The 12,799-nt window shown below is 43.5% G+C and overlaps 2 protein-coding genes across 3 annotated transcripts; one reads left to right on the top strand and one right to left on the bottom strand.

Moving 5' to 3' along the window:
- Positions 1-277: 277 nt before the first annotated feature.
- On the bottom strand, positions 278-4,765 carry CSNK2B (casein kinase 2 beta). Of its 2 annotated transcripts, none has more exons than XM_051996215.1 (7): positions 4,682-4,765; positions 3,928-4,010; positions 3,250-3,352; positions 1,746-1,861; positions 1,056-1,131; positions 726-915; positions 278-533 (listed from the first exon to the last, which is right to left on the bottom strand). In XM_051996215.1, exons 2-7 carry the CDS (start codon positions 3,997-3,999, stop codon positions 443-445), a joined length of 648 nt encoding a protein of 215 aa, XP_051852175.1. In that variant the 5' UTR covers positions 4,000-4,010; positions 4,682-4,765; the 3' UTR covers positions 278-442. The 2 variants fall into 2 exon arrangements, with proteins under 2 accessions (XP_051852175.1, XP_051852176.1); XM_051996216.1 differs by having other exon boundaries at positions 4,686-4,761.
- Positions 4,766-7,883: 3,118 nt separating this feature from the next.
- On the top strand, positions 7,884-10,932 carry GPANK1 (G-patch domain and ankyrin repeats 1). The gene is given in 4 exon segments (XM_051996675.1): positions 7,884-8,706; positions 8,912-8,982; positions 10,255-10,627; positions 10,629-10,932. Coding segments are annotated over 4 exon segments (708 nt in total). The 5' UTR covers positions 7,884-8,505; the 3' UTR covers positions 10,692-10,932.
- The last annotated feature ends 1,867 nt before the right edge of the window (positions 10,933-12,799 follow it).

Here is a 12,799-nt window from a genome sequence, read left to right as displayed (position 1 = left end):
CTTGCTTTTAGAAGAACTTCTCAGTGAAGTCAGGATTTGAAATAATTTACCCACCACCTTTCTATGATCTGCCTTTAGTCTCTATACTCTAAATTTGACTTCTGTTCTTCTCTCAAATATAACCTTTCATTTTATATTGCAAACTAGGGCAGTTTTTTTTTTTTTTTTTTTTTGGGAGGGGGGTGTGGATGAGTGGTAGGCTATGAGTATCCAGGTTTTGGTCATATTTAAAAACTCCTCTCCCCCCCTCCCCTTCCCAGTCATTGGGCTGAAGCTGTGCCTTTTCCTCCACTTTATTTCATACTCCCATCACACCACCACAATAATGACTTCTTCTTAATTTAAACTAAAAACCATTAGGGGTTCTGGAAAGGTGTGTGTGTCCTGGGGGAGAGGGAATGGTGTCACAGCCTGAGGTGTTGGGGGAAGGGGAGGAGCTAAATCAGCGGATGGTCTTGACAGGGCTCTTGAAGTTGCTGGCTGCCTGAAGCTGCAGTTGATAGGCCATAGGGTGGATCTTGAAGCCATACAGCCTGGAGAGAAGAAAAGATAAGAGGGAAAACTGGGACTAGTCCCTACATTTTCATCCCACTATTGAGTAGGATCTAAAGGGTGCCCTTTGTGATCATCTCCCAACAAACTATCTCCACTCAGTTTCCAAGGAAGTGTTCCCAAGAACCAAGAAAAGAGTGATAGTGAGGTCCAACCCATTCTTCAATTCTCACCTGGGCACAAATTGGTTGGCAGGCCTTTTGGGCCTGTACTCAGGATGCACCATGAAGAGCATGTGGGGAAAGCCAGTGCCAAAGTAAGCACCATCTGTGTGGTGGTGCCTGGACGACTTGGGAGTGTAAACATCCATGCATTTGGGGCAGTACAGCTTCACCATGGCCTCACCTGGTATGTCTGAGAGTCCTAAGAACAGTAGGAGGCAGTTTCAGCATCTGGTTCTTCACCTTCCCCCTGCTTCCAACCAAGGACCCAAGCATTTGGTTCCATAAATCCCAACTCCACTCCTCCTTAGGAATTCCTTCCCCTCTATTCCCAATACTTACCAATGGGCAACATGGGCTGATTCTCACAATATACACGGGGACAATAGCCAAAGTCTCCCTGCTGGTATTTTTCCAACTGAGAAGGGGAATATAATTGAGAAATAGAAGCAATGTTAATGTACTGGCTCAACAGAGACTATACATACAAATAAATTGTGTATGTGTATCTTGGTAAATAGATGTATAAATATTCTTGGGACACATTTCCACCACAGGTATAATTATAAAGTGCTACCCTGATCTTTAAAACTACAGGAATCTCATACACACATACACACACACAAAAACACAGAGTAACTACCCGAATTATTCTTTTTCCTTGGCTCCCATTATGACTTCTTTGTTTAGACATGAAAATTCTTAACTTTGTCCTTGTGAAACTAGTGGTCATCTTAAAATGAAGATAGTCATCCCCACAAATGTTAAATGGTTCCTACTTCCCTAATACAGAGCATTAAAAACCACACAGAAACTACAGATTACAGAAAAAATGTGTCATGAATAATAAACAAAAACTAATTGTGGAATAGCCTAATTTTGAACTTCATCCTCCCAGATGGGAAAGTCCTATGCAAGTTTTAACCCCTTGCTTTCTATCTAAGAATAACAAAAAAGTAATGTGCACTTAAGTTTCTTTTCATTTCCTCAAAAATCAGAAAACAAAATTGGATTGAGGTGGGATAACCTCACCATCTGGGCGATGCCACGGTTTGTAAGGATGTAGCGGGCATGAATCAATCCATACAGCATCTCAGCTGCCTGCTCGATCAGGTCACTCTGGTTGGGGTTGTCTTCCAATTCCTCATCTGAAACATGTCCCCCACACCCAAACCAAGACCCATTTAGCTGTCATTCAACCCTTTTCATATTGAACCCTACCCATCCCAAAGAAATATCAATCAGGTCGACCTTCCCTCCACCCTCCTTTTGTCCCCAGCCCACTCACCCTTACCCTGCCCAGGAATCTGGGCCCAACTGTCTAACCACCTTAGAAAAAGAGTTCTTTCCACAAAATATTACTATGTAAATCTGAGTTTCCTCTGCTTTCCCTCCCACAAATCTGAAACATGAACCAAAGCAAACGATCTGGTTATTAGGTGGCAATAGGAAGTTAAAAGACACTGAGAGAAAGGAAAAAATTGGGGGTAGGAGGAGGGCAAGGCAGAGATAAGGCAAGGTAACTTTTGTAATTAAAATCAAGAAGTGGTAGGCGTTGTATAGCAGGTCCAGAATACTGAGGAATTCTATTACAAAAAAACTTGGGTTAAGAGTTATGTGTGCTGATTTGGAATTATGCTCAAAAAGTTATCAAACTGTACATACCCTTGATCCAGCAGTGTATACTGGGCTTATATTCCAAAGAGATCTTAAAGAAGGAAAAGGGACCTGTATGTGCAAAAATGTTTGTGGCAGCCCTTTTTGTAGTGGCTAGAAACTAGAAATTGAATGGATGCCCATCAATTGGAAAATGGCCGAATAAGTTGTGGTATATTAATGTTATAGAATATTACTATTCTTTAAGAAATAACTAGCAGCATGATTTCAGAAAGGCCTGGAGAAACTTTACATGAACTGATGCTGAGTGAAATGAGCAGGAGCAGGAGATTATATACTTCAACAATACTACTATATGATGATCGATTCTGATAGACATGGCTCTCTTCAACAATGAGATAAACCAAATTAGTTCCATTTGTTCAAAAATGAAGAGAACCAGCTACACCCAGCAAAAGAACTATGGGAAATAAGTATGAACCACAACACAGCATTTCCATTCCCTCTGTTTTTGCCTGCTTGTATTTTTGATTTCCTTCTCAGGTCATTTTTACCTTATTTCTAAGTCCGATTTTTCTTGTGCAGCAAAATAACTGTATGGATATATATATACATATATTGTATTTAACATATACTTTAACATATTTAACATGTATTGATCTGCCTGCCATCTAGGGGAGGGGGTGGGGGGGAAGGAGGGGGAAAGCTGGAACAAAGGTTTTGCAAGGGTCAATGCTGAAAAATTACCCATGCATATATCTTGTAAATAAATAGCTACAATTAAAAAAATAAAATTAAAAAAAGTTATGTGTGCTGAAAAAGAACTAGGAGACTCAGATTCAGGTAACTAGTGATCAGGGAGAAGATACAGGGATCTGGGAAAATTAAATTTTGGGGGGTGGATAAGTGGGTATCTCACCAGGTTCCAAGTCGAGGATCATGTCTAGTGCCTGTCTATAATGGGGCACTTGTTCATTGAGCCCTGTGAGGTTGAACTTATCTTGGATATAGTCTTCATCCACCTGTTAGAATGCAGAAGTGAGGGAAGAACTCTGGCTTTTGGATTACTAACACTAGGATGGGAAGGGATTCAAGTTACCACTGACATGTCATATAGCATAACTATCTATTTTGTCCCTAAATGGGTGCTTCATCTCAATGCCCTTACTTCAGATTACTTCAATCAGACAGTAACCTAAAGAAGCTATCTCAGTCTTTCTCCTTATGACAATAGAGATTCTTAGTCTGGGGACCCCGAACTTCCCCCCTCCCATTCAATATTTTGATTACTATATCAACACAGCTTACTTCCACTATAATCTTATGTCTCTAAAAACATTATTCTGAGGTGTCTATAGGTTCTACCAGACTTGGTAATGTCTACTAAATAAGATCGATCCAGACTGTCTTTAGGATCATAATGACATGGTATATAATGACTGTTGAAAGAAAGCAACAAGTCCTGTGTGGCTAGCACAGAGAAAAGAGACTAAGCATCTAATTCCTAGAAGGGAGTGGACACATTGGAAAACATTTGTATCTGAGGACAATTAGTAAATAGGGAATTTGAGGAGCCCTTAATGACAAGAAATCTTACCTCACAGAAGAATTCATTGCCACGAAGGCCACAGAACCATGAGATCCATGATACTTCCTCTGAGCTACTCATCTTTACGTCAGCTGAGGGAAAAGAGGTTAGCTTGGAGGACGAAAGGCCAGCCTCTCCAGAGCTACCTTGGCCCCCTTTCCTAAGGAAGTATCACCATTCCCCTCTCCAGGCTACTATGGGGGTATGTTGCTCCTCAACCAGATGAGAAATCCTCTCTAGCCTCTCCCCTGCTCCGCAAAACCAAGGCTTCTCCATCACTCACCTTTTGGGTTAAGCCTTTTTTTTCCCCAAGGCTCAGAAAACCTGTGTCCCTCCCCTTTCCTTCTCCCCCCTTTCCCCGACTTCCCTCCCCCCCCCCCCCACGCCGTGTGTGTGCGTATGTGTGTGTGTCTGTCTATCTGTCTGTCTGTTGGGGGAGAGCGATCCAGGCCTGGCCCAGGGGCCCTCTCCACAACTCCTTACCGGCCCCCTTCAGCTGCCCGGAAGGCCCTCTCCTCCCCCCAGGAGGCCGAGTCCCAACCAACTTCCGCAGGGCCGGTTTCCTGGACTGTTCCCTCCGAGGCCCTCAGAGTCTCCGGAGGTTTAGGACTTCTCTGGGGAGGGCCCTCGGCGTCTCCGCGCACCTTAAGTCCGAGGCCGCCTTGGCCTCCCCTATTCTTCCTTAGGATCTCTCCCTCCCCAAGGCCTGGCGTCCTCAGGTCCCGCCCCCAGCGTGCGGAGAGTCACCCTCCCTCCCACTCACCTACCGGGCCGGGACTGGGGAGGGAGAGGGAGAGGTTGCTCCCAGGGGCGGCAGCGGCAGCACCGAAGCCGCGCAGCTAAGGCCGCGGACCCGACCGCGGCAGGAGAAGCAGGGGGGGGGGGGGGGGGGGGGGAGGGGACGGGAGGGCGTAAAGGGGAGGGGAAGGGGGAAAGAGAAACAGGAGGGCAGGAAAGTACACGGAGCGCAAGCGCAGACGGTCAAGTTTCCCGATGGAAGACGGGAGGTGAAGTTCCGAAACAGTGGTAAGAAAGGACTAGGAGAATACGACTTCCGGAAGTCCCCTTTGCCCCTGCCCTATCAGTGAAATAGGGCAGGGGCGGAGCCATAAAGGAGGGCACTGGAGGCTGCTAGCTTAAATGCTGGAAATGGGAACCCGAGATCGAGGTTAACGCTAGTGCACATGGGAAATGTAGTCTCATACCCATAGAAGGCAAGACCCAGACTAAGTAGGGTTGGAGAATCTTACTCCAACATGTCTCTCAGGTAGAATATCTAAAATAACGATCTAGCTCTTCACTTTATATTCAATCTACTGCATATCTCCCAATCATCTTCCTGTTATCCCTCACCCATATTCCCAATCATCTCCTCTTTTCTCATCATCCCCCTTAACTAGCTTTCATCATCCCATTCTTCTCAATCATCCTTCATTGATTAAATACTTTAACAAGCATTTCTTAAATGCCTGTCATGTTCAAGGCACTGATGGGGTTGGAATTACAAAAGAAACCATGAAAAAGTCCCTGTAAATGCCAGGCACTTACATTCTGTAGATGAAATACATATATTCTAGTACTCTAGTTGATCTGTGATTTCATTGATGTGGATATTCCTCAACTACCCCCATGTAGAAGAAGTATATAAATATAAGATAATTTGATAGAAAATCAAAATCTAGGAGGATTAACACAGGATTTTTGTAGGAATTGGCATCTGAGTTGAATCTTGACAGAAGCTAAGAATTCTAAGAGAAAGATGGTGGAGTACATTCCAGAAATGAGGGACATTTTTCTTGTGCATTTCCTAAGTTGGAAAGTCTTTCCCCTACATATCTCATAGGTAGAATGTCTAACATAATGGTCTAGCTTCTCGATTTATTTTTAATCTTTAAAGGCACAATATGGCACAGAATCAGGAGATGGAGTGCCAAATTCTAGGAAAAGCAAACTGACCTATTGGTGGTCAGTTTGACTATGACACTAATGAATGAAGGAAAGTAATGTGCAATAAATTTGGGAAAGGGAACTGGAACCAGATTCTGGCTTTAAATGCTAAATTGAAGAATTTGTATTTTATCCTAGACTCAACAATAGCTTATAGTTCAACAGAACAATAGTTTATAATTTTCTTGATTAGGGGAGTGATGATTTTAGCAAGATCTTTTTTGCTTCTAGATAGATTACTGTAGATTGGAAAGGGAACAAATTGGAAGCAGAAAGAGCACCTGGAAATTATCGAAATGGTTCTGGCTAGGTGTGAAGAGTGCTGCTTGCATGGTGGGAAATGAGTTCTATTCTGGACATGCTGAGTTTGAGATTGCTACAAAACATCCAGTAGAGATGTATGGCAGCCAGCTAATACTTTATTCATAATGTTTTTGTCTTTGTATCCCAAGTTCCTATTACAGTGGTTAGTACATTGTAGATACTTAACAAGGTTTTGTGGAACTAATTGATATAGGACTTGGAATTTGGGGAAACGATTAGGGCTAGATATATACATTTAAGAGACCTTTGTATATATGGGAATTGATATAAAAGAAATGTTGCAGAGAAAGAGAAGAGGATTCAAGATAGTGCCTTAGGGGAGCTAAAAACCACCTTATAGTGGTTTGAACACCTATGATGTTCCACTAAAGGAGACTGAGGAGTGGTCATTCAAGTAGGAGAACCAAAAGAGAGAAATATAATGAAAGCTAAATTGAGATCCAATATTTAGGAAGAAGGGGTGATGAACAGTGTGAAAAACTAAGAGGTTAAAAAGGATGAGGACTGAGAAAAAGCCATTGATGTTATAAAGTTAGTAATTTATCATTAAAAATTATTAATAATCTTGGAGAGAACTGTTTTAATTGTGGTAGTGGGAGGCTTTTTTGGTTTGGCTGTGAAATAGAAATAGCTTGAGTGTATGTCAGGGTCACGTGAGGCTTTAGGGAAGGATGAGAAAAGCTTTAGAGCATTTTAGTAGACAGTGGATAAGAATTTGAAGATGGGGGAGCATGCTCATGGACATAAATTGAAAGGTACAAGTTGAGAGGGAGTTGAAAAGGAGAAAGGATGTTTTCTTATAGGAAACTGGCACAAAAGAAAATGGGGAACAACTGAAAGGGTTGATTTATAGAATAGGTGAGAACAGAGAGCTCTTTTAGGATGGCTTCTCTTTTATCAGTAAAATATGAAGGCCTTCCCTCATCCCATTTTCCTTTATCTTCACCCCTCCATCATAGTTTATCTCCAATCCTTATCCAATTTCATTATTCCCTATCTTCTATTTTCTTCTCCAAATTGCCAATTAGCTCACACCATCCCCTATCCCTACTTCTCCAATCATTCTTATACCAATTTATCCCCTCTGCCAGCTCTATCAAATAGATCCTATTTGGATCTATAGTCTTAGAATATAATCTATTCTCCTCCAGGATACTGAGGAACCAAGTTTTCTTCATTGTCCCTTCCCTCCAGAGACTGGAGGGAGTATGACACTAGGGAGTGAAAGGCTTTAACCCCAACCTCCAGAGAAGGGGCTTGTCATAGGAAAGGTCGCTAACCTGAGGCACCAGCCATCCTGTTAGTTGTCCCCTTGCCCTTGTCCATCTCCTCCTCCTCCTCCTCCTCCTTCTCCTCCTCCTCCTCCTCCTCCTCCTCCTCCTCCTCCTTCTCCTCCTCCTCCTCCTCCTTCTCCTCCTCCTCCTCCTCCTGTCTTAGGGGCTAATCTGGCCTGCAGCAACACGGGGCTCTTTGTTGCCCTCAACAACAGCCCAGCCCTCAAATGTTGGTTGTTCTAAGAGTGAGAGGCAGCGTGGCCCTAATTCACGTTTAGACTTGGCTACACCCTGCAGGCCTGTGCCCACCTTCCTTGGGCAGTTGACTCCACTGAAACCCCGTCTCTGGCCCCAGGAAATGGGCTTTGGGGGCCACCTTGGGAGGAACGAGGAGCATTGTGGGGCGTTATGCAAACGAAGAACCATAACGGCCAGCGCCCTCCCCTCCCCCACCGAGGCCTTCGAGCCTCTGGGCACGCGACAACCTCCTGCTAAAGGGCCATTCGAATCAACAGGGGCTGCTAAGGGGTGGAGAAAACGTGGGAAATGGCGCAGGCGCAGAATTACATTTCTATCTTTTTTTTTTCCCCGACCCTCGTCCCACTCCAGCTCCCAGCTGTACATTTTGCAAACTTATATGGGTGCTGCCAAGGTGGCACACTTCAGGTTTTACATCAGTTCTTGACCGCGCCATTCCTTCGCACTGATGCTGTAGTTTGACGCAAGCGCATTCGCTTCAGCTATCTGCTTCCGGATCATTTTCGGTGCCGGCGCCGGAACTGAATCTTGGTCTGATTTTGTTGCTATTCGTACTGAAAATTGCCGCACTCTTATCAAGTTTACGGAGTTGGAGCCGGGGTCCCTAAAGGAGTCTTGTCACCTTTTAACTTACTTCGTGTTGGCCGGTGGCGTGCAGTTCTGGGTAGGGGGCTTTGCCTTCCTTTTGCTGGATTAGTTTAAAAGAATTACACACTACGTGTTTTAGATCAAGAACGTTCGTTTCACGTTGGTCCTGTAACTGCTCCCGGAGGCTGCAGGCTTGATGTTCTCCCTCCGGGACAGTCATGTCTCACCCATCCTCGTCGCCTTCACCCTAGCCCGTGGTTCGAGTGACCTCTGGAAGAATGGGTGGCAGCAGCCGGAGCCAGAACCCCCCTTGGATGGAGCCGCGGTTTGGGACTTCTATGAAGCCGTGGTTAGGGTGGAGGTAGATTTCCCCAAAGGGCCCCCAGGACCCTCGCAGGCACCACCCGGGGGGAGAAAACGGATGCGGAAAACTAGGTTGCAGAGATCTGGGGCTGTGGAGAGCCAGGGGGCTTGGGACTGACAGACCGCGAGACTCCAGCGGGCTGCGCAGGAGGGAAACATGCGGAACTGCGCGACCTGTTGGAGCCCGAGACCCGGGGGCCCGCAGGGGCAACATCAACGCCTGGGACGCCTTCTGGTAGATTCTGTTGTGCGCTGCCCGGGCCAGGCAGAGGCAGGCGGTGCGCTACCTCCTGGCAGAGGAGCTGCCTGGGTGGGTGTTTGTGAGCCGGGAGGCCAGCTGGTGGAAGAGGCCAGCTTCCCCGAGGTGGCCCGGTTGATCCAAGAGAGCAGTTAGTGGGAAGGTCTTTCGAGAACAGCCCCTTGCCACTATCCCATTGAAGCTACCTTTCATGAAAGGTCCGAGTGGGCCAAGCCCTCTAATTACAAAGAAAGGATTGCAACCTTCCCTGGTTCTAGGAGCTCTTTGTCTAATGGGAAAACACATGCAAACAAGCCATTGGAGTTAATTAGAAAGAGGAAAGGTGCTAGTATTAAAGGAAAATGGGGAAAAGCTTGTGCAAAGTGGAGTTTTAGCTGGTACTTGAAGCCATGAGATAGAGATGCAGAGGAAGAATATTCTGGGCATGAGGCTCAGCTGGAGAAAATGCCTACTCTGTAGACAGGGAATGTCGTGGGAGAAACAGCAAGGTGGTCATAATCTCTGGATGTCAGAGAATGTGGGACAGAGTGTAGGGTGTAGGGAGCCTAGAAAAGAGAGCTCCATTGTCTAGGACTTTAAATTCCAAACAATTTTAAATTTATCCTGCAAGTGATAACCATTGGGTCTGCTGTTATTTTTCCATGTCTTTTTCCATGTACCTCCTTTCCAAGGTTGTGAGGATCAAATGAGATAATAGTTGTAAAGCATGTAATAAGTTTTATAAATGTTAGCTATCATCATCATTATTGTTATTACAGTATTTTACCCTATTTCATTAAAGAATAAATGGTCAGTAATACCTACCTTCCTTTTCCCCAAGGATCCTGATTGCTTTAGATTGTTCCCTGTGGCAGCAGGGCCCTGTTTTCCTTAGTGGTTGTGAGATTGTACCCTAGGAACATGGTTTAAAGACCTGGTCATTCTTTTCAACTCCAGAGCAGAACCAGTCTTGGGGCTCCTCTCTAGTAATACAGTTTTTGAAGACTTATCAAATACCTGTAAAATCTATATCTAAAATATAAGTGTATGCTGGGGGTCGGGTATACAATTATACAGATTGGGATTTTGGTCCTCAGATTTGGGGAAATCACTTAATCTGGGTTTTAGTTCCTCATTTGTAAAATAGGGGTGAAAGTTGGACTAGATACCTTCTAGATCTCCTACCATTAAGTCTATGATCGTTTGTGCATAAGTATTACATTAGGTTTAACAAAAGGCACAAAAAAGCTTCCAAGCACTTTAGGAAAATTAGAGTTAGAGATGTGCTTAGTTATGTGACTAGCCTTCATGGAAGAAGTAGCAACTGAACTGAACTTTGAAAAGAGGCTCATCTTCACTCTTTTTTTCCCTTTTTTTTCCCAGGCCCTGTTCTCCATTGCCAAGGTACTGTGAGACTTGCAGCTCCCATTACTGAGACCCTAATCATAACAGTTCTACTGCTCACCTCTTATCTCTGTCCCATATGCCTCAGCCATCTTTGTTGCCTCCAGGATTTCCTGCCTCTAGCCCTGGCTTCTAATTATTGGTAAAGGAAGGTTGAGAGCCTGGATTGAGACTGCGGCCCTGGACTGAGGGGTGGACTGCTCCCATTCCCACAATCCTACAGAGAGACCAGGAAGATTTAGGTTACAGGCCAGCTTCCCAACTCCAAGTCGCTTAATTCCCAGTAGGGACTTTCAGGGTGTGGCTGAAAGAAAAAGAGAAGAGAAGAGCGACCTTGGGAGCAGAACCTACGGACTTATATAAACCTTGATTTCTGATCCTGATTATATAAACTGGTTTCTGCTCATAGACTGGAGACTTGTGACTAGCCACTCACAAAGTGCTGCTTACAGTTTATTGCTGTCATATGAGCCTAAATTTGAAATTTCAGTCCATTGGTTCTTTCTAGAACTTGAATGTTGGATTTTCTGTTTAGGTTGATTGAACTTTTGCTGGAAGGAGATTGCAAAGGTTGATTTGTCCTTGTTTAAAGTACAAAAATAAAATCCGCCTTTTCAACTTTGTTTTGTGATGTAGGGCAGATTTGAAGGATAATGGAACTTGGAACTGGAATGGGAGAATAGGAGCAGCAGTAAGTTTAGACTGAGTTAATCTATTGGCTCAGCTATGTGGTTTAAAATGATAGGATTTAGAGCTAGGAGAGATTTAAAATCATTTCATTCAATCCATTTTTACAGAAAGGGAAACTGGAACCCAGAGGAGCCATTACGTTTTAGGTAACCAATAAATATAAGTGCTAACCCTTACCTGATTAAAAGGAAAGAGGAGATAAGTATTTTAAGTGGAAGAGACGAGAATGGAATGCCTTCCAAACTAGGCAAGGGCTATTCAAGCTGTAATCACAGAATAAATTTCCACCTTGGCCACATCCAAAATTTCATCTCAATGCATTTTAGTCTGTCATGGGTTGAGCAGCATTCTTCTGGAATCATGAACATTTCATTCATCATTGTAATTCTTTAAAAATTGTTTTTATAATATATTACTCACTTTTATTGGGTCATCATTCTTATATCACATTCCCAACTGAAGATTTACCCAAAGCTTTTAAGCCTCTTATCACTATACTAACTCAGTGACCTTATCTTCCATGGATTCTATTTTCTATTTGCTAATTTTCTATTGCTAATGATTTCTGAAACTGTACTGTAGTAGACCTGAGCCTTACCTGGCTTTGAGATAATAGATTTTGAACTCTTTTAAAAACAAAACTATCACATAATTCACCTCTCTCCCAAATTTGTATTTCTCTCAAAGGTACCACTATTCTACAAACTTAGATTTGCAATCTTGGTGTCATCATTTCCTCATCCCACATAGCCAATAAATTGACAAATCCATTTTCCATTTCAACATCTCTCACATTCATCTCTCTCCCTGTACACACAACTCCCTAATTTAGACCCTCATCATCTCTCTGCCTTAAGCTCTCCTCTCTAATTTGTCCTCAATGCTTCAAAGACAATTTTTCTAAAGCATGGATATAACTTATTCCCCTACTTAGTGAACTAGTTGCACCCAACTGTTATCTTCAAGATCAAATATAAAGTCCTCTCTTTGGCATTTAAATTCCTTCACAAAGTGACATTTTGAATATACATTATTTGAATAATGAATGAATGAATAATATACATTATTTCCTTCACCTACTCAGTTATCCAGTCTTATTGACCTCCGTGTTAAACCTCACATAAATCCTCCATCTTTTGTCTGATGTTTCTTGGGAGTGTATGTCTTCTGTAAGTCCATCAGTGCCTCTCCCCTTCAAAGTACCATGTTTCCCTTTTGTTGTTGTCCTTGAAATGTAAGCTCAAAGGCAGGAAATGTTTCTCTTTTCACTTTGTACTCCCAATGGGGTATGGCTTCTAGGGGAAATACAGCAGTGATCCTGAGATCCCTGACCTTAGAGTGGTGTTGTTCCAACAATCTGTCAATGATTCTGGCCTTGGGACAGTTCAACAAACATTGCTAACTCTCAGATAATCAAGTTCCTGAGACAATAGTGAATAGATCACCCCTCAGACCTACCGGTAAGCCATAAAATTAGCAAGTAACGTGAAGTTCCAGTCTCTAACTTTGTCCTATAAATTTATCTTCTTTCTCCTGGTTCTTTGCTAAATCCTTTTGGAACTAAGGCTGCTTCAATTGGTGCTACAATTACAATAAACTTTTTTCCTTGATTTGGAAATTGGTTCAAGCCTGTAAATTCTCTTGAGACACCTCTCGACACTGGTCTGTGATCCCAACCTTTTGGGGTCTCCTTTTGAACCTCAACATTTGGTGGCCTGTAAGGGGAGAGTCTGGCCTCTCCTGGCTTCATCTCCTCATTGTCAAGGTAAGCCCCCTTTTCTACCTTAATCCTATA

This window comes from Antechinus flavipes, chromosome 4 (assembly GCF_016432865.1).
Source record: "Antechinus flavipes isolate AdamAnt ecotype Samford, QLD, Australia chromosome 4, AdamAnt_v2, whole genome shotgun sequence".
Taxonomy (NCBI): domain Eukaryota; kingdom Metazoa; phylum Chordata; class Mammalia; order Dasyuromorphia; family Dasyuridae; genus Antechinus; species Antechinus flavipes.
This window is presented reverse-complemented; position numbering and strand designations above follow the sequence as displayed.

What these genes read in the sequence shown, in the direction of transcription:
- CSNK2B (XM_051996215.1), bottom strand. Translation starts at nt 3,999, where the DNA reads ATGAGTAGCTCAGAGGAAGTATCATGGATCTCATGGTTCTGTGGCCTT. An exon ending in ACCGTGGCATCGCCCAGATG is followed by an intron (nt 1,132 to 1,745) that starts GTGAGGTTATCC and finishes TCCCCTTCTCAG; the next exon opens with TTGGAAAAATACCAGCAGGG. An exon ending in TCAGCCCATGTTGCCCATTG is followed by an intron (nt 916 to 1,055) that starts GTAAGTATTGGG and finishes TACTGTTCTTAG; the next exon opens with GACTCTCAGACATACCAGGT.